The 19,540-nt window shown below is 36.2% G+C and overlaps 1 protein-coding gene across 1 annotated transcript in view; it reads left to right on the forward strand.

Annotated features, from left to right (window-relative positions):
- LOC122813982 (programmed cell death 1 ligand 1-like) overlaps positions 1-13,555 on the forward strand; it is a 302,867-nt gene extending 289,312 nt beyond the window's left edge. Inside the window, exons 4-5 of the mRNA XM_044086549.1 lie at positions 1,765-1,854; positions 10,013-13,555. Coding sequence (XP_043942484.1) covers positions 1,765-1,841 — 77 coding nt within the window. The 3' untranslated portion in view covers positions 1,842-1,854; positions 10,013-13,555. The remainder of the gene's footprint in view (positions 1-1,764; positions 1,855-10,012) is intronic.
- Positions 13,556-19,540: the final 5,985 nt, after the last annotated feature.

Here is a 19,540-nt window from a genome sequence, read left to right on the forward strand (position 1 = left end):
CAGTCACCTGAGCCACTAACTGAACCTGGGTTGGCTGAGCAATCATCAGGGTTTTTCTCTCTCTATGTTACTGAAATGGCCTATATTTTTCTGACAGTTAACAAATATAGCATTGCTATAAGATGTTAACAAATGCCACACTGTTAAGTGACATTATGCTGTTTGCTAACATTGACATGCTAGGATATGATGTTTTCCAGTTATGAATTTATGCCCAACAGGAAAGTAAAGCTATGAACTTGTGGGCTGTGAACATATTAAGTGTCCAATAAATTTCATACCAGACTGTGGTATCATGACAATGATAATACATGACATAATGTGATTCAATGTTATACTATTTTAATGCCATCTTTTACTGATGTTAGAACAAATTGCTGAGATTTAATCCAAATGTAAATACTATAAAATACTCTATTAACGTGTGTTAAATGTCTGTTAACAGTGAATATTAATAACATATGTATATAAGAAATGTCTTGGTTTTATGTTGTTACTAACACTTACCTACCTAACAAGTAAATAAATTTTCTTGGGAATGATAGTTCTGCTATACTGGCCACATTACTGGGTAATGTTGATAGGGGAGAGCTGACGTGCTTGAGGGTCATCATCAATGCAGCTATGAAACTTTTCTGAGTAGGCAAACATTCTATTCCTGTGGTCTTACATGCATGACAGTCATACTTGTGTACTTCATTGCTTATACAAATTCTGCCCATACAATAATACTGTGTCTAGTGAACAAGAATACTGGCTTGGCACATACATATCCTTAATGTGACTTTTAGCCTTTGCTGTGAGACATGCCTTGTAGCTGCCTCCTTCCCCCAGTGAGTAACACTTGCCATTCACTGCCCCTCTTCCTACCTGCTTCACCAGTATGTAGGTCCCTAGTTCATCCCAGGTCATTTTGGTTGTAGCCAGAACTTTGTTCCACTTGTCCATGAAGGTGCCCATATGGAACAATCCAATTACCACTACTTTATCGTTGCAATGTGAAACCTATGACATTCTCTAACAGTTTTCTATTATTGTGGATCTGATTTAACTGTCATTTTAAATTTACAATAAAGTAAATCAATATTAGAAAGCTTTCTGAATTTCTTATTTTGCTTCATCGTAGTCAGACCCTGCTATTCCATCAACAAAAGGAAATTGAAACAGGGAGAAATTTCATGAATTTAGTAAATATTTTAGAACCTACATTTACAAAACAGGATGGTCCTGAACTAAGTCCAATTGTACTGCTCGGATATAGTCAGAAAAAGAAAACAGCACTTTACTGTCATTGCATAGTTGTATATGTGTGAATGTGTGCCCATATGCATGTCTCCACAAGTGCACACTCATGCATGCATTCATTTATAAAAGTGCACACATTACTAATATTTGCATGTTTTGTGCATGGTTAAAAAGCTTGTGGTGAGAGTGTAACATATACCCATTTAGCAGCCAGTGCTAATTTGTTTGTCTCAGTGGAGATGTGCACATATGAGACTGTGCCATTCCAGAGGTGCATGCATGGTTGTACAGCATTGCTCATATTACTTTTCTAACTACTTAAATAGCTTTGAGATTATCATCTTACATTTTAAACTGCATGGCTAAAACAAAATGATAAGAAATGACATTTGCATTTAAAGTTCTGAGCCAAATTATTTTTTGAAATCATGTTATGCTGGTGCCCTAAAAATTTAAGAATTTAGGAACGTAATTGTGTCTAGAAGCACGTGACACTGACTGTGTTCCCTTTCATCACAGGAAGTAATTCTAGCTCAAACACTGTGGCGGGAGTCCTCTTACTGCAAACTATATTTGTGGTGATGTATCTTCTTTAAGAGAAAATCCATGGTAAGAAATATGAACACTTTTCAGTTATTTCACGTTTAGAGCTGAAACAGCCTATAACCTATTTTTTGTTGTTCTTTCAACATTTAAAATGTAGGAGCATCTGGTACCACTTCTGCAGTTTTATTTATTATTGAATTTCGCGATTTTATCAAATTACTACAGGATTGTAGAATTCAGGATTGTAGAATTCGGGTTATGAAACCCGACAAGGGTAATGGGCTCATCTTTATGAATCAAGTGGATTATATTAATGATGGCCCATATGAAAAACTAGCCTAATGAGGTTATTTACAGCATTTAATAATAGGAAGGCTACTTTGAAGATTTATGATGTTGTCTTAAAACCATACAGAAAATCAGATCTGTAGAACATAAATAAAATACCCTTTGACCCTGACTTAAGCTTCCTAACTGTAGAAGGGACTTCTTAGAGACAAGGAATGTGAACAAAACATTGTCTACACAGTTGGGCTCAACATGCGGGGGGTCTTTGCCCCTTGTGTAATGGCACAGTGGGAAAACACATTATTGTTTAACAACCCACTATTTTAAAACATGTCGGACATGGTGGCTTCTTTTTTATTGATGACATAGACCATGACCCCACTTGGATTTCACAGATATTAATCTGACATCCATCAAAAAAAGAGCTGTGGTTAGGGCAGTTGGGTAGGCGCGGCTAATGATACCAAAGATGAGGATTTCTATGTTTGTTAATAGGGGTATCCCAATTCTCTCATTTTTGAGATGTATCTGAAGTGAAACATACCCATCCTTAATAGAGCATGGATGCAGGAAGGTAATTATGTGGTCATCAACAATGTGAAATACAAATTAACAGGTAACTTCAGGTCCATGGCAATTGTTGTTAGGGACTTTCACGAAGAAGTGTTGAGTTGACCTATATATAGTTTTACAACCACAAAACTTATTAGCTGTCCATATATATTTGAAACACATTATTATAACAACAGGATATTTGATAATGTATAGAAGTTTTGTTTTAAAAATTTTAAAATTTCAAAATTTTAAATTTACAGGTGTTAATATTTGTTTTATACAACATAAGAACAGTGTATATCATACAGATATTATATCCTTTTATGATAGAAAAGACTTAATTTGTTTACTAATTGGTTAATTAGTTGACACCACCCTTTTTAAAAGAGTTTGATACTACAACTGGTTTTTTTTTTTTTGTCTGAGGAAGGAGAGAGTCTCTCGTCAAAGTGCTTGTAATGGTTAATAAAATAAATAATATTACACTTTTGCAGCTTTTTTTGGAACAGTTTTTGGAGACTTTGGACTTTACTTCTATTTTTCTTTTCTTTTTATTTTCCTTTGTTCCCTCAATTTTTTTTCTTCAGTTTTTTGTTTTTGTTTTGTTTTGGAATCTGAATTTCGCGATTACTCTGACTTGTCATGTTTAATCTAGATTCAAGTCTGCCACAATTCTAGGTTCTTCTGTCCATTGTTGGGTTCTGGGATAATACTGCCTTAAATGAGCTCTGTCACTGAGAGGCACAGTGAGAGTGACACAAGGGCAGATTGCAACCCAGGCAGCAGTAGCAGTTGAGCTGAATAGGAAATAAGAGTATTTCATTTCCTAATGAAAAAAAAAAATACTAACAATCAAAGGAAAAAAGACTAATTTATGCAAAATTTAAAACAGTAGAAGAAAATGTTCCTTCATTAACACTTGCATCTGCCATATTTTGGGCAAAATGAAAATTCTTTGTTTTGCATATAAATTAAGTATTTCCCCTTGACCAATTTTTGATGATGTCAGAGTAATAATATCCTGGGGGTGTGAGGGAGTATCACTACACATGGAGGGGGCATGTTTCTTTACCTTATGCAAAAAATGTTAATGCTTTTTAATAAACAGCGAGGCAAACCAAAATTCATAACATTTTTGCATCAACATAAAATACTGGCTATTATCAAAGCCTGCAATTCTTCATATATAAGTTTACCCGACTTTACCAAATTTGAATGTTCATGTGATCAGATTCAGGGCTGGAGAATGATAATGGTACTTAATATGTTCATGTGATAGGATTCAGGGCTGGAGAATGATAATGGTACTTAATATGTTCATGTGATCAGATTCAGGGCTGGAGAATGATAATGGTACTTAATATGTTCATGTGATCAGATTCAGGGCTGGAGAATGATAATGGTACTTAATATGTTCATGTGATCAGATTCAGGGCTGGAGAATGATAATGGTGCTTAATATGTTCATGTGCTCGGATTCAGGGCTGGAGAATGATAATGTACTTAATATTATTATTTCAGTTGCAGTCGTTATAACAGCCAAGAAGTATGAAATGTTTGGTCTAATTTGGAAGCTCAAAGTTTCAAAACTTCGAACTTCATATTGCAGAGACCATAAGATCGAAGTTTTGAAACTTCGAATGGTTTAAATGGAGATCGCTGTACAGCACGGAATTGGAAATCTACCGTTCTCTTCACTGTAGTGCAATCTCAGAGTGGTAAATTGTTTTATTTATTTATTTTTATTGAAGTGTCACACTTTCAGAACTTCTATCTTATGGTCTTCACCATATGAAGTTCGAAGTTTTGAAAGTTCAAGCTTCCAGAGTAGATCCGAAATGTTAGTGATAGAAATTTTTCGCATCAATAACATTCCTGCCTTCAGATGTAAAGGGTGTTATTTTTGAGTCTTTGTTGAAATGTTGGTAGTTGTAACACCTAGTGCCAATATGTTGGAAAAAGACAAAAAAATGCAGGAAAAGAGAGAATACAGCAAGCTCTCCACACTTGCAAAAGTTATAGATCACCAAACTTCAGAGAAAATGGAAAAGAGAATATTCTGAAAAATGACCATCTTGAACTTAGTATATGCAAGTCCATTTTTAAGACCGTCGCCCATTGAAGTGGGTCCCAACATTTCATATAGTGTCCTATTTTTTCCCTAGTATGAATACAGAACTTTAGCAAGACTGGCTGAAAATGTTAATGAGTTTTTCCATGCTATGCCAGTAGTCCTACACAGAGACTTTGATTATCCATATACTGACTGGAACAGCAGGTATCATGGTACTAGTCATGAGGGTGAATTATTAGACATTATTTATACTAAAAATGTTTCACAACTAATTTCTTTTCCTGCCAAGAGCAGGATGGACTTCATTATTTAATATTAACTATCACATCTGGCCCTGTAATAATTATATAGCTCATCCTGGCCAAGACTTTAAACTCATTGACACATTTATTATTATTATTATTATTATTATTATTATTATTATTCTTATTATTATTATTATTATTATTATTATTAATCATTGTTATTGCTATTCTTGTTTTTATTATTATTATTATCATCATTATTATTATTATTATTATTATTATTATTAATCATTGTTATTGTCATTCTTATTTTTATTATTATTATTATCATCATTATTAATTATCATTGTTATTGTTATTCTTACTGTTATTATTATTATTATTATTATTATTATTATTATCATTATTATTATCATTATTACTGTTATTCTTATTGTTTTTATTATTATTATTATTATTATTATTAACAGCCTAAATCACATTAGCCCATTTATAGTACAGTATGTAAGTCGGTGGTTAGTTAATCAGGTTACACAAAGAGATGCTTCTAGGTCATTCTTCAGAATTGGTAAGGCTGGACCTGAATATTCCCTGGGGATCTATAATGCCTATTCTTTTCAACCGTGTTTTTTTTCATTTCCCATGACCCAGTATTGTTTGTCTCTAAACACTCTAATGGTACCAACATTTAAAATTACGGTTCTTGTCACCTTACATTCTGAATTTGTTGCAGTGAAAGGTTATGTAGACAAAATGCACTCATAGATTAAGAATAAAGGCCTAATTGTTAACATTTACAAATGTTAAGGTTTTAAACATGGGGCAATCTTATAAATTATTCACATATAAAAGTCAATAGTTATATTCTCAGGGTGACTAAACATATTAAAGACCTGGGTGCTTGGATCACTAATAATTTTAGTTTTAGAGAAAAATACAACCTTTGAAAGAGATAAAAAAATAAGGATGTTGGTACTAATGTTTACATTTTTTCTTTTTGAGATTTAGTTGTGCTCACTATTTTTTATAAAACACTTTTATGACCAATAAAATAATATAATTTTGTATTTTTATGTTATAATACAATTTAACTATATCCATTAGAATTGGTCCAAATAATTTTATTAAATGGATATATACTCTGGAATAGATTGCCCATACATGTCAAGCAGAGTGCCTCTTTGGCCCTCTTCAAAAGGAACCTTGATGATTGGATGGGAGAAAGGAAATTCACCCCAGGGATCATGTCAGTCGCCCTGCTAGTCAGGGGTCCAGGGAAGTAAATAGTGTGGGAAGAAATAGCCAGGGAATTGTTATGGCTAGGCTTGTATAGGCCCTAGGGCCAATAGCCTAGTACCAACCTATGAACCTATGAACCTGTGTAGGCACATAGAGTAATGAATTGTATGGATATATTTAGTTTACAGAGCTTTCAGCTGTCATATGTTGAGAGAAGCATTCTGGTTTGAATGCTATGCTAAATTTCAGTCTGTTGCACATAAAGGGTCTCTGTTTGCTGTGCCTCTATATACAACAAATATGCACAAATGATTTTTATAATGGGCCATATAATTCTCATGGAATAAATTATCACAATCATCATATATAGAAGTCTCCCTCATGAGCTTTATTCAGAAGTCATCTAGACTTCTGGACTGGTGTGAAAGTTTATGCTGCAAGGGTACTGGAATCTGTTTTCCCTGATGCCCTCTGAGACAAAAAGCAGGGTCTCAAACACCTGTATACCTATGGCCTTAGCAACTGGAGAAAACAGAGCTTGGCTTCCTGCTTCCACATTTTGTGTGGCAGTCTCTTCTCATTCACACCTATCGAAAGTTTCTGTCAGGGTAATGATACCACAAACATCAGAACTAGCGTAGCTAATCCGTCTTAGTCTCAAGGCTGAAAGCAATAATAATGTTTTACATCAGAAAATAGAAAGGGGAAAATGTGAATGCAGCAATAACAATTATGAGATTAGACAGTTGTAGGACTTAAGGAATGATGTTACAGAGACATTTTTTACAAAATTCTCAATATACAAAGAAATATGGCAGAGTGCTACAGAGACAAGGGGAGACATCCTCTAAATCACTACATATGTGATAAATGCTGACACAAATAAGTAAAAACTACGGTTCCATGGGACCATAAATCGTAACTGGGGGTTTCCTACATAGGAGAAAGTAAAACGTAACTAAACTCCTGTCAATTAAATTAGACAAAATGTTAGTAGGAGGGCACATCCCTAAAATATAGCAAAAGGGTGCAGTGTTACAGATGGAGTAGGTGAGGGAATCACATCATTACCACACAATTTTAAACCCATCAGTCTGAGCAGTATTCTATGTAAACTTACTGAAAACATAAACTGAGCTTAGCCTAAATGGCATAAGAATCTTTTTCTATTACATATGGACCAGTATGGTTTATTAAGGTGAGATATTGTCACTTAAATCTTGTTGAATACTTTAAAGAGTTAATAGAAGCCCCTAACCTGGCCTTCAAGAAACTTGATTGCTCTAATCGTGTTCATCCCCCACAATGCAAGTTGTTTATCTCGGCCTTGCTATGACATTTAACAGTATCCCACATAAAAAATTAATTGACAGATTGAAAGTATTAAATGTCATTTCCTGCTCTGTTCAATGGATAAAAAAACTGCTTAAGCAACAAGGCATAAGAAGTCAAGGTGGGAGGTTGCCTGTCTATTCGAACAGAAGAAGGCATCAGTGTCCCACTAGACTTTGCACTGGGACCCCTACTTTTCCAGACTATTTTTCTATGATTTGAAAAGCATGAAATGGAAACAGATAACCAGATATGGTAATGATTTAAACTGGCTAATATAATTATTTCAATAAAAGTTGCTGAAGTTCTCCAAAATGGTCTACACAATCTATACACCTGTTGCACTAGTAATGACCTCACCTTTAATATCATTAAATGTTAATATCATGAGATCTGACAAAAAGGACATAACTTGTGATTACAAAATAAATGGTAAAATTATGAAAAGCAACACAATCATAAAAAATCTGGAGAAGTAATCGATACAATTTTAAATTATTTCAAACACGCGCAGTGGTGTTTATATATATAAAAATCTTTAACATTATTTCATAACTTATTTGTTAACATTACTAACACTTTATTCCACTAGAAAGTTTTCTAAGATTCTTCATCTTAAAGTCTGATCAGTTTGTTATTTGCCAAAGTAAAACAACGTATACTGTTTACTTCATTTAATTTGAAAGGCTATGCACAGTTACTCTGCAGATATCAGCCTGTATCTGATTTACCTTCAATTGGTCGACTTACACTAATGTCAGTACCCTGACGGTAAACCACTCTATGTTGAAAATGGAAAAGTCGACTACCTGTTATGCATGCACCAAGGTTGCTTCTCAGCAAATTCAAATATTACTTCAGAAAAAAAATAAAGAACATCCCACCATGTGGGGTGCTGCACTCCTCCACAGCCCCTGCTAATTACATATATTAACTCCGAGATTGCGCAGTCCTCAGTGAAAAGGAATATTTCCCTAGCCAGTGATGGTTGCTATTGCACACCTGTTGACTATCTGTATAGTTGGCCAAATGAGGTTGATAAAACAGATGTCAACCAAACTCCATGTCGATCAAACTAACAGAATCCCAGTCTACTACTTTATACCTCACTGATTGAGGCTGTTAATGAGCACAGTGCTGCATTTTGAAGCCTTCAAACAATTAACTTGAAAGCACTTGCAAAGGTACATTTATTGCTTCCTAGATTAATCACAGGGTCAGATACCCTGACTATTCAAAAAAGGCTTCTGGAACTGTCATTATATCCAAGGTTACTTAGAGGTGAGTTTTTCCTCATCTATAAGGCATTGTCTGATCTAGTCCTAATTGAAAGTTTACGCCTGGAAAGCACAAATGAGACACTGCTACAATTTGTTTTCATTAACACCAGAAATGTATTAATTATTTGCAATTCTTTCAATTTAACATGCAGTATAACTAGTGGCGGAAAACTTGCACTCAAAACACTAGAGACTTAAGGTTATTTTTTTTCTGTCTTTTTTGACTCTCTACCTGCTAACCCTCAAGCCTTTCCCAGTGGAAACTGAACTCAGTTCCCGTGTACTGGGTGTTACTACCACAGGGGTGAGAGCCATCTCAAGGGTGTATCATTTAGAGAGCCCTGAGGATGCTTTATTCCTTCACCAGCTTCTCAGCAATGAGGACATATTGTATAGATCCCCTACTCCTCACACCCCTGGGTATGGAATGCATAACCTGTGTCACTACAGGGACCACATCAATCCTTTCTGTTTAATTGCACACTCCCATATACCCATGATGAGGGCTACTGCATTCACAAATTAACGGATGATCGACCAATCCAGGGCTGCTCTTATATCGTCACTTCCCTTCCTCCTCCGATGGATTGTCTTGATCCACTTTCCCTCCCCCAGGATATGCATACCAGATACCTGTCTCACTAGCTCAACTCAGGTTTCCTGAACCAAAGTCAGAGCTTTATCCCTCTTTGCCACAAGAGCCTGCTAACAAAGGATAGCAGTTAAGCAATACATGGACATTACATTAGCAAATAAAAAATGAGAAACTAGTTTGAAGAAATGCATGCTTATTACATTGCCCGGGGCAAAGCCTCTTTTAGATTTATTAATCTTACAATATTTTATGTGATGTATATTAAATCAAATGGATTTTTCAATGAACCAACTGCAGCAGTAGTTTATTTTTCATCTAAAGTATATCACTCATTTGTAATTCACTATTACTGAAAACATGGAATAAAACATGAACAAGAAGTGACTGAAGGCCATCAGCCCTAGCACGATTGCCATGTCAGAATCAAGGATGCAGATGCATCCTGTTTTATTTTGTACCAAGGTACAGGAACAGAAAGCAGGATTTTTGTTCTCTCTTCCCAAGATTCTTGTTGTGTTTTAATTTGCCTTTGGTACATCTTGTTTAATGAATAGAAGAAGCTTATGTGTACTAATGGTTTGTTATGATTAAGCTGCTCTCACTTCCTCTCTAGACTGCTCCTGACAACCAACTCTGTCCTGCACGTGTGTGGAATTCACGTTTATGCTATGACGATGCTATTCCAAGATCCAAAGTGGTTGCCTTACATCATTGCAGCTGATTCTTCCCAAAGTATAAACATCGGTCTAGGAACAGACAGAAATAAGTCACAGCTTCCTCTGAATCCATTCACAATCTTGAGGAGTCTGGGAACAGTTTCTTTGACAGCTTTATACTGATTATGTTGGAAAACTGCATTAAAATGAGAATGTTTGTCAGACTGCATTGACACTATGCAAAGATGCTACTAAACTCAGAAAATATGGCTTCTATGACCTGAGACTGTTGAAAACAAAATTCTGGAATGATTTCTACAGGCCCTTATAGAACCAGTTCCTTCTGTACCTGAAACTTGAAGAACACGATCCTTACAGAATGTATTAACTAAAGTCTACTGCCAAAAACAGTGCAAGGTCAATATAATGTAAGCCAAAAATAAATAAAAGTAAATCTTCTTGCTATTTTATAAGGGCTTATATTAGATAAACGAACGTTTATCTTAGTGAACGTTCTAATAATTGAAAATCCCGCATCTTGATATGCTTTTTGTGAGATCGCAGTACATTGAAGATCGGAATATCTGCCCTTTCCTCACTGTAGTGTGATCTGACAGTTGGTATATATGCTTAGCAAGGGGTGTGGGGGGGCACAGCCGCCACAATAGCAAGTTCGAGGTCCAGGATTTTCGATTATTAGAGTGTTTGCTAAGATAAACTTTCATTTATCTAATATGAACCCATTTTATAAGGCCTGTAATGGTCATTAATAATCTGACTGCAAGTAGAAAGATATTTTTTTTCTGGGGAATGGGCATATTTCTAATGACGCATTCATAAAGGTATATTAATCAATGTCAGTGAACTTTCTAATCTCACTAATCATTTTCTCTAGCTTCTTGTTTACATGATAAACTTTTAACCATGACTCCTAGGTTTATTGTGAGACCCCCGCACTGTAAAATCTGGGTTCTGACTAATGTATAGACTGTAATCTGTACTGCCAAATTACTTTCCATCAGCAAATTATAACAAAACACAAAGCTTCTCTATAATTCTAATACTAAATATTCTTAAATCATTGTTTTTCTTTTGATTTCATTTTCTTAAGAATGTTAAATAAAATACAGCTACTTAAATAAATCTACATTTTCTTGCTGATTTTGCATGCATTGTCTCTTCATTTGGCATAATAAAACTCTTTTAATTTAAACATGGTAAGTCTGTTTTTTTAAATACGAAGACTCTTAAATTTCCTTTGCTATGATGACAAGCTGCTCATGAAAATACAAACCTGGGTCTGACTCTAAGCAAAAGCCAGTGAATCCAAAATCTTGGAGTTACAGTAAAAATGTACATAACCGAATGTTTTTTTATCAATACTTTATACATAATGGTGACTGTACACACAGCAGTGATAATTTAAGACAGGGTCAACAGTGAATTCTAGTTACAGCCAAATGCCACTGGGTCCAGTTTGGGGACATTGGATTACTATGGAGAAGATGAAGAAAACAAGTATATATCTCCATCCACATCCCACAAAAGCTTACACACTACTAGAAATTAGGGTCTCTAGTGTAGCCACAACCCTCAAACTAAGAATCCCCAACAACCATCAAATAGCTGTCCTATACCTGAAGACAAACAAAGACTGAGACAAATGACCACAGGTTGCAAGACAAATCCAAGGAACAAAATATAATCCACAGAGGCAAGTTTTAATTCATAAAAACAACTAGTGTAAGCACTTTCATCTTAAGCAATACATGGACATTACATTAGCAAATAAAAAATGAGAAACTAGTTTGAAGAAATGCATGCTTATTACATTGCCCGGGGCAAAGCCTTTTTTAGATTTGTTAATCTTACAATATTTTATGTGATGTATATTAAATCAAATGGATTTTTCAATGAACCAACTGCAGCAGTAGTTTATTTTTCATCTAAAGTATATAACTAATTTGTAATTCACTATTACTGAAAACATGGAATAAAACATGAACAAGAAGTGACTGAAGGCCATCAGCCCTAGCACGATTGCCATGTCAGAATCAAGGATGCAGATGCATCCTGTTTTATTTTGTACCAAGGTACAGGAACAGAAAGCAGGATTTTTGTTCTCTCTTCCCAAGATTCTTGTTGTGTTTTAATTTGCCTTTGGTACATCTTGTTTAATGAATAGAAGAAGCTTATGTGTACTAATGGTTTGTTATGATTAAGCTGCTCTCACTTCCTCTCTAGACTGCTCCTGACAACCAACTCTGTCCTGCACGTGTGTGGAATTCACGTTTATGCTATGACGATGCTATTCCAAGATCCAAAGTGGTTGCCTTACATCATTGCAGCTGATTCCTCCCAAAGTATAAACATCGGTCTAGGAACAGACAGAAATAAGTCACAGCTTCCTCTGAATCCGTTCACAATCTTGAGGAGTCTGGGAACAGTTTCTTTGACAGCTTTATACTGATTATGTTGGAAAACTGCATTAAAATGAGAATGTTTGTCAGACTGCATTGACACTATGCAAAGATGCCACTAAACTCAGAAAATATGGCTTCTATGACCTGAGACTGTTGAAAACAAAATTCTGGAATGATTTCTACAGGCCCTTATAGAACCAGTTCCTTCTGTACCTGAAACTTGAAGAACACGATCCTTACAGAATGTATTAACTAAAGTCTACTGCCAAAAACAGTGCAAGGCCAATATAATGTAAGCCAAAAATAAATAAAAGTAAATCTTCTTGCTATTTTACAAGGGCTTATATTAGATAAACGAACGTTTATCTTAGTGAACATTCTAATAATTGAAAATCCCGCATCTTGATATGCTTTTTGTGAGATCGCAGTACATTGAAGATCGGAATATCTGCCCTTTCCTCACTGTAGTGTGATCTGACAGTTGGTATATATGCTTAGCAAGGGGTGTGGGGGGGCACAGCTGCCACAATAGCAAGTTCGAGGTCCAGGATTTTCGATTATTAGAGTGTTTGCTAAGATAAACTTTCATTTATCTAATATGAACCCATTTTATAAGGCCTCTAATGGTCATTAATAATCTGACTGCATGTAGAAAGATATTTTTTTCTGTGGAATGGGCATATTTCTAATGACGCATTCATAAAGGTATATTAATCAATGTCAAGGAACTTTCTAAGCTCACTAATCATTTTCTCTAGCTTCTTGTTTACATGATAAACTTTTAACCATGACTCCTAGGTTTATTGTGAGACCCTCCGCACTGTAAAATCTGGGTTCTGACTAATGTATAGACTGTAATCTGTACTGCCAAATTACTTTCCATCAGTAAATTATAACAAAACACAAAGCTTCTCTATAATTCTAATACTAAATATTCTTACATCATTGTTTTTCTTTTGATTTCATTTTCTTAAGAATGTTAAATAAAATACAGCTACTTAAATAAATCTACATTTTCTTGCTGATTTTGCATGCATTGTCTCTTCATTTGGCATAATAAAACTCTTTTAATTTAAACATGGTAAGTCTGTTTTTTTAAATACGAAGACTCTTAAATTTCCTTTGCTATGATGACAAGCTGCTCATGAAAATACAAACCTGGGTCTGACTCTAAGCAAAAGCCAGTGAATCCAAAATCTTGGAGTTACAGTAAAAATGTACATAACCGAATGTTTTTTATCAATACTTTATACATAATGGTGACTGTACACACAGCAGTGATAATTTAAGACAGGGTCACCAGTGAATTCTAGTTACAGCCAAATGCCACTGGGTCCAGTTTGGGGACATTGGATTACTATGGAGAAGATGAAGAAAACAAGTATATATCTCCATCCACATCCCACGAAAGCTTACACACCTACTAGAAATTAAGGTCTCTAGTGTAGCCACAACCCTCAAACTAAGAATCCCCAACCACCATCAAATAGCTGTCCTATACCTGAAGGCAAACAAAGACTGAGACAAATGACCACAGGTTGCAAGACAAATCCAAGGAACAAAATATAATCCACAGAGGCAAGTTTTAATTCACAAAAACAAGTAGTGTAAGCACTTTCATCTTGCTTCTATGCGCAAGACTTCATCAGAGTCAGGGCCATCGACAGCCTACAAAAAACTAGTTCTCATTATGTATAAATGCATGCATCTAGCCCTTGTGACCAGTATTGCCTTGAAAATAGTACCCCAAAGTGACGCCATATCTACAAATCTGTCTTTCTGCCTTTCATTAGTAGTATTACCATGCATGGAACTGTGCCATATCATGTACTAATTGGTATCTTAGGCCGTCAGCACCAGTGGTGCTACTGTATAACTGAACCTACCCAACTCCTATTTGGCATTTCTGACAGTTATTTCTAATAGTACCATTTGTGAAACTGCCATGTCATTTAGGATGAGGACTGTTCTGTGCAGAACTGTTCATATTCACCATTCGTGCTGCACTATAGACCTTTAGATTTAGTGATGCTTCATGTACATTTGCCCCTTCTCATCCCAGTTTTGCACCACTGTAATTCTGGGACACCATACCCTGTCTGAAGTTACCTTACTTTAGCTCCAGATCTGTACCTTTGACCTTCAAGCTTATGAGTGCCATAAACCAGCAGCATGTATAACTTCTGAGACTGGCACTGTTACATCTTCTGCAAGAACAAGACAAACGGTCATATCCCTCCCCTTACCCCTTACATTCTAGACTCCATCTAGTGCCTTTTGGGGCAGTACTGCTGTGTATTGAACTATCCCTCCTTATCACGTACTCTGCGCATTAATGTTCAGAGTCACTGCAGTCTTATGCAGAGTTAATACTCATTATCAGATCTGCACTAGAGGAAGTCAAGGTGAATATTCTCCTGTGTGTCCCGCATAATGTGCCCCCTTGCTTCCCAATCTACACAGATCTGCACTAGAGGATGTCAAGGTGAACATCCTCCGGTGTGTCCTGCATAATGTGCCCCCTTCCTTCCCCAGTTACATCTTTAGAACTATGGACAGCCTCTGACCCTATCCCTTTGTCGACTCTTTGCTATGCTGTGAACTCTTCTGGATATTCTTGCTACTGATGTTGGCAAGTATTTCCCTTTAAATTTCCTGGTGTGGTTCTACCTCAACTCATCTTCCTATCTCCCCATCTTACTTTTGCAGCTAGTGCTGCCTGCATAGAACTGACTCTGTGCATCTCTTGGTCTGCATCTCCTTACTCTTTTGTCAGTGCTGCCCAGAGTGTAACTGCCCTCTCTTAATTCTCAGTATGCAATGCTAGCTTTACAGGCTAAAACTGCCCTGCATGGATTTTCCTCTCTTTGCTTATCTGTCTGCACTTCTGACTCCCATAGTGAACAGTATCCTGTGTGGAACTGCCTTTCCTTGTCTCCAAGTCTTCACCTTTGACCTCCAGAGTAAACTGTGCCCTGTGAGAAATTACCTCTCTCTAGTTCAAAGTCTTTTTCTTTGACCTTCAGTAGTGTGAACAGTTCCATGTGCAGAACTCCTTGCATCTGAGTCTGTGTGCCATGTTCAGAGTCCAAACTGCATTGTGTTGAACTGTCCTCCTCCCCCCAGAAACTCAAGTCAGGAAGAGCTCTACATGTGTGGCACTGTCTTCCACGAATTCTGGCTCTCGAGGTGAACATCTCTATATGTGGAATTGTGTCTCCTTATTTACCATCTCATGGAAACTGTTGTGTATTCTGGGCTGTGAGTATTCCTGTTCTGTAAATGTAGAAAATGTTTACCAGTCATGGAAACTATTACAAATTCTGGGCTTCCTGTTTAGTAAATGCAGAAAATGCATGAATGGCTGTGTATAAGTGGCATTTGAAATATATATTTGCTTTTTAGTATAAAAATGTTAACATTAGTTTCTTATTCATACTAATATCTAAATATGTATAATTATTGTACTGTTCCAAATGTAATTACATTTATATCCTGAAAAGACTTGAGACTTGCTCAAAATGTTCTACAGCACCAAAATGCCGTTTTCTGGATTTATCAAGTACATAATGATCATATGATCATCTGCAAATAAAGTAAACTTTTCTTGATTGACATGTCAGTTACATCATTGAATTTCTGAGTCCCTTAATTTCTTTGCCAGTGGCTCAAAATATAAAGTAAATGACAAAGGGAAACAGGGCACCCCAGCCTGGTTCCTCTGTTCAAACACAACTTAGTGGAGAGGAACCCTCCCACTTTATTTTTTTTTTCCTCTGATCATTCAGATATTCTTATAATTAACCTTATTATTGTATCAGGGATTGCAAATGCGTCCACTAATATTATGGGGACACAATAAAATGAAGTATTTAGGAATATGGATTAAAATGCTTCTGTTATGGAAGCTAAGGCTATGTGGGAAGAGAGTAAACAAAGGATAATACAAAAACTTAAAAACTAGATTCTCTTGTCTATGTATATGGATGGTAAGATACAAGCAGTGAACATGCTTTTAGTCCCTTTAGTCTTATATACAGGTTAAGCATAGCTTTATCAACCAGAGGAGAAGTTGTGGGCAGCAATTAATAAAGAATCGAAAGATTTTATTTTGGGAGGGGAAGAGGGCATGAATTAAGTGGGATAAGTTGATCCTCACAATAGAGCAAGGTGGTTTACGATTACCTGATTTGAAGGGATATTTTAGAGATATGCAGTTAAGGCTCCTATACATAATATGAGCAGAAGGTTATAATTTAAAGTGGAAATGGATGACAAGTTCAAGACATAAGGAGAGAGTGGGATTTTGGATGCAGATCCTTAAGGAGAACAACAACAGACATACAAAATATTATATTCATAAAGTTGCAAAAATGATTCTAAGAACTAAGCCAACATGGAGTCAGATAAAGAAGATTTTGGCAAAAGGGATAACTGCAAGTACGGGTACAGAAAACAGGTGAGAGGAAGTTATAATTTACTGGAGAAAACTGGCAGAGGAACCAACATATCATGGGCAAATAACTAGAGAGGAAAAGGTAACAGAGAGGGATGAGGCCACGAAGTTTTGATTGCAGGTTAGAGACTGCCTTCTGTACTAGTTATCGATCTCAAAGCGTAGGCAAAGAGAAAGGAAACGGGAGTCCTAAGTCAAAGACCTGCTCTCGTAGAGCTTTTGGTCAAACCGAGAGCAAATGCTGCTGTCAAGAAAGGGATAGTACAGCATATAACATACTGCATGGTAACTATAAGATTTAATTACGATTGGGAAGAGAGACTGGAAAAGCAATTTACAAGGAAACAATAGGGGGACACATATGGCTCATAAGTATTTAACAAAGTCCAGAAGGTTTAGGATCTTTGCTTGGATGTGTTTGCATAGGTGTTTTAAAATGCCAAGCAGATTTCAAAGAATTGTCCTCAAAAGGAGAAAGCTGCATAAAATAAATGGAATTTGTGGGAACTATACATGCAAAATAATGTTCCAGAGGAGGGTGAAGTTTCAGGGAAGGGAGGAATTGAGCAATTTTTGTAATGTTGGGCTAAATTAGAATTTTTATAAACAGAAAAAAAATATATGTAATGTATAATGTATATAAATGAAAAAATGTTTATATGGTTTGCTTTCTTTGTTTTTAATGTATGTGTGCCTATGATTTAAGTGATAATTTAGTTGTTGTTTCTGCTGTTGTTGTGTTTTTTGGCTTTTCCTGGTTAGGGGTCGCCACAGCGGAACTCCGGTCCGATTGGCAGTAGATTTTTACGTGCCGAGTTGCCAGCTCTGACGCACAACCTTCAACGAAGGTACGCCCATTCACGCATGTCTCAACGCAGAAGACGCTCTAGCTGAGAATCAAACCGGACAGCGTTTTACTGTGAGGAGACAACGCTACCGCAGCACCACCACCGCAGTGTTTTAAGTGATAATTTAGTAAGGGTACTAAAACAGTTTACAGTAAGCTAAGAGTAAAAGGCTTTGTTTTTACTTATCAGCAGCTGTGTGTAACCTACCGCACTGTTATGCATAGTTCTGAATAAGAATTTCAAAGTTACTAGCTTATTACTAAGAATTTTAAAGGTTTTTCTAACTGCAGAATACCATTCAAACTGATGAATATTTTTTTGTATTTCATCTACGTTGCCGCTGTGTTGAGTTGCAATGGGCAGACTGAGTACCTTTTCAACTGCTTCCATGTATAAATGTATGTTTTCAACAATATTAATACTGTGCATGAAAAACTACTTCCCCCAATACGTGCAAATCCATTATTTCAAGCACATGGCCTGTCAATCAATGTTAATTTATACTAAATGTAATGGGTTTGCACATGACAGTCATGTTAGGAATGCCCTAAACTGATCAAACTGAAGCAGGACTAGTTACACTTACTTCAGGCAATAGACTGATCTGGAAGAACCAGAAGAACCCATTTTATCCAAAGCTTGGGAATCCCATCTAGCTGACTTGATTACAATTTTTTTTTAAACTCTTTATTATAAACAACAGAGTAATAAATCAAACATCCTAAACAAACAAACCAATTATGATCCAGTCTGTTTTACAACATATAAAACAACTCAATTGAGAAAAGTGATATCTTAACATAGTTGCCGCATAAAACAGTCCAATATTCATTCCATTTATGCATGTCAATCTCATTATGCTATCATTTAATTTGTCCATGTTGGGATCTATGAAGCACAGTACAGTTCAACTTAGAAATGTCCTTCCAGTGAATGAAAAGGTCGGGGTGACTTGCTTTCAGATTACTTTTCTTTTATTTCTTTGTTTAGAAGGGTAGTCATTTAGTCTGAACCACAGGGACCAATTTCAGTCACAGTCTGGGGGCACTGCCTTGTTAACTGACTTGCTCAGAATCACACAATGCTCAAATGCAGGTAAAAATAAGAATCAAACTCTGGACTACTCTGCCTCTTAACAGCTTACAACCTTAATCCTCTATACTAATTATGGAACCACTTTCCTTTTCAACCACATATAAAGATACTATGCATTTGTGTACTACAAGCACTCTTCTCCCTGCAGAGGTTTTGGCATTAGAGACCTGAGGAGGGCACATGTCAGTGCTGACTATATATGGGATTCCTGCATCATCTGTGTCAGCTCCTTCACTGGCACATAACCAGTGCTGAATTTTGCAAGGTTGGAGAAACCCTAAAAGATGAAATGGCCAGACCAATGCAACCAGATTTGCTCCTACTGAGACCCACCCTGAAGAAAGTTTCTCATAAGGGGTGGGATGTTATCAACTGTGTCATCAATAGTAAACAAGCATGACTTTTATTTTAGTTTCAAACTGCTAACCAGAAAAGCAAGCAAGATTCAGATCAGAGGTAAGAAATAAGCACGTGCTGGCAATGCAGGGATGTAAGCAAATGTAGATTCGTGGAATGAGCGCTTTATTAGCAGGTACTGTGAATACGTTTACAGCATATTCAAGCAGGTAATGCAGGACTGTAAACGCAGCATACATCACTGGAATGAGAACATTACTTGCAGGTGCTATGCATAAGGTAACAGCACATGCAAGTAACGCATAG

The sequence above is a fragment of the Protopterus annectens genome, chromosome 10.part0 (genome assembly GCF_019279795.1).
Source record: "Protopterus annectens isolate FY-2018-M chromosome 10.part0, PAN1.0, whole genome shotgun sequence".
Lineage (NCBI taxonomy): Eukaryota > Metazoa > Chordata > Ceratodontiformes > Protopteridae > Protopterus > Protopterus annectens.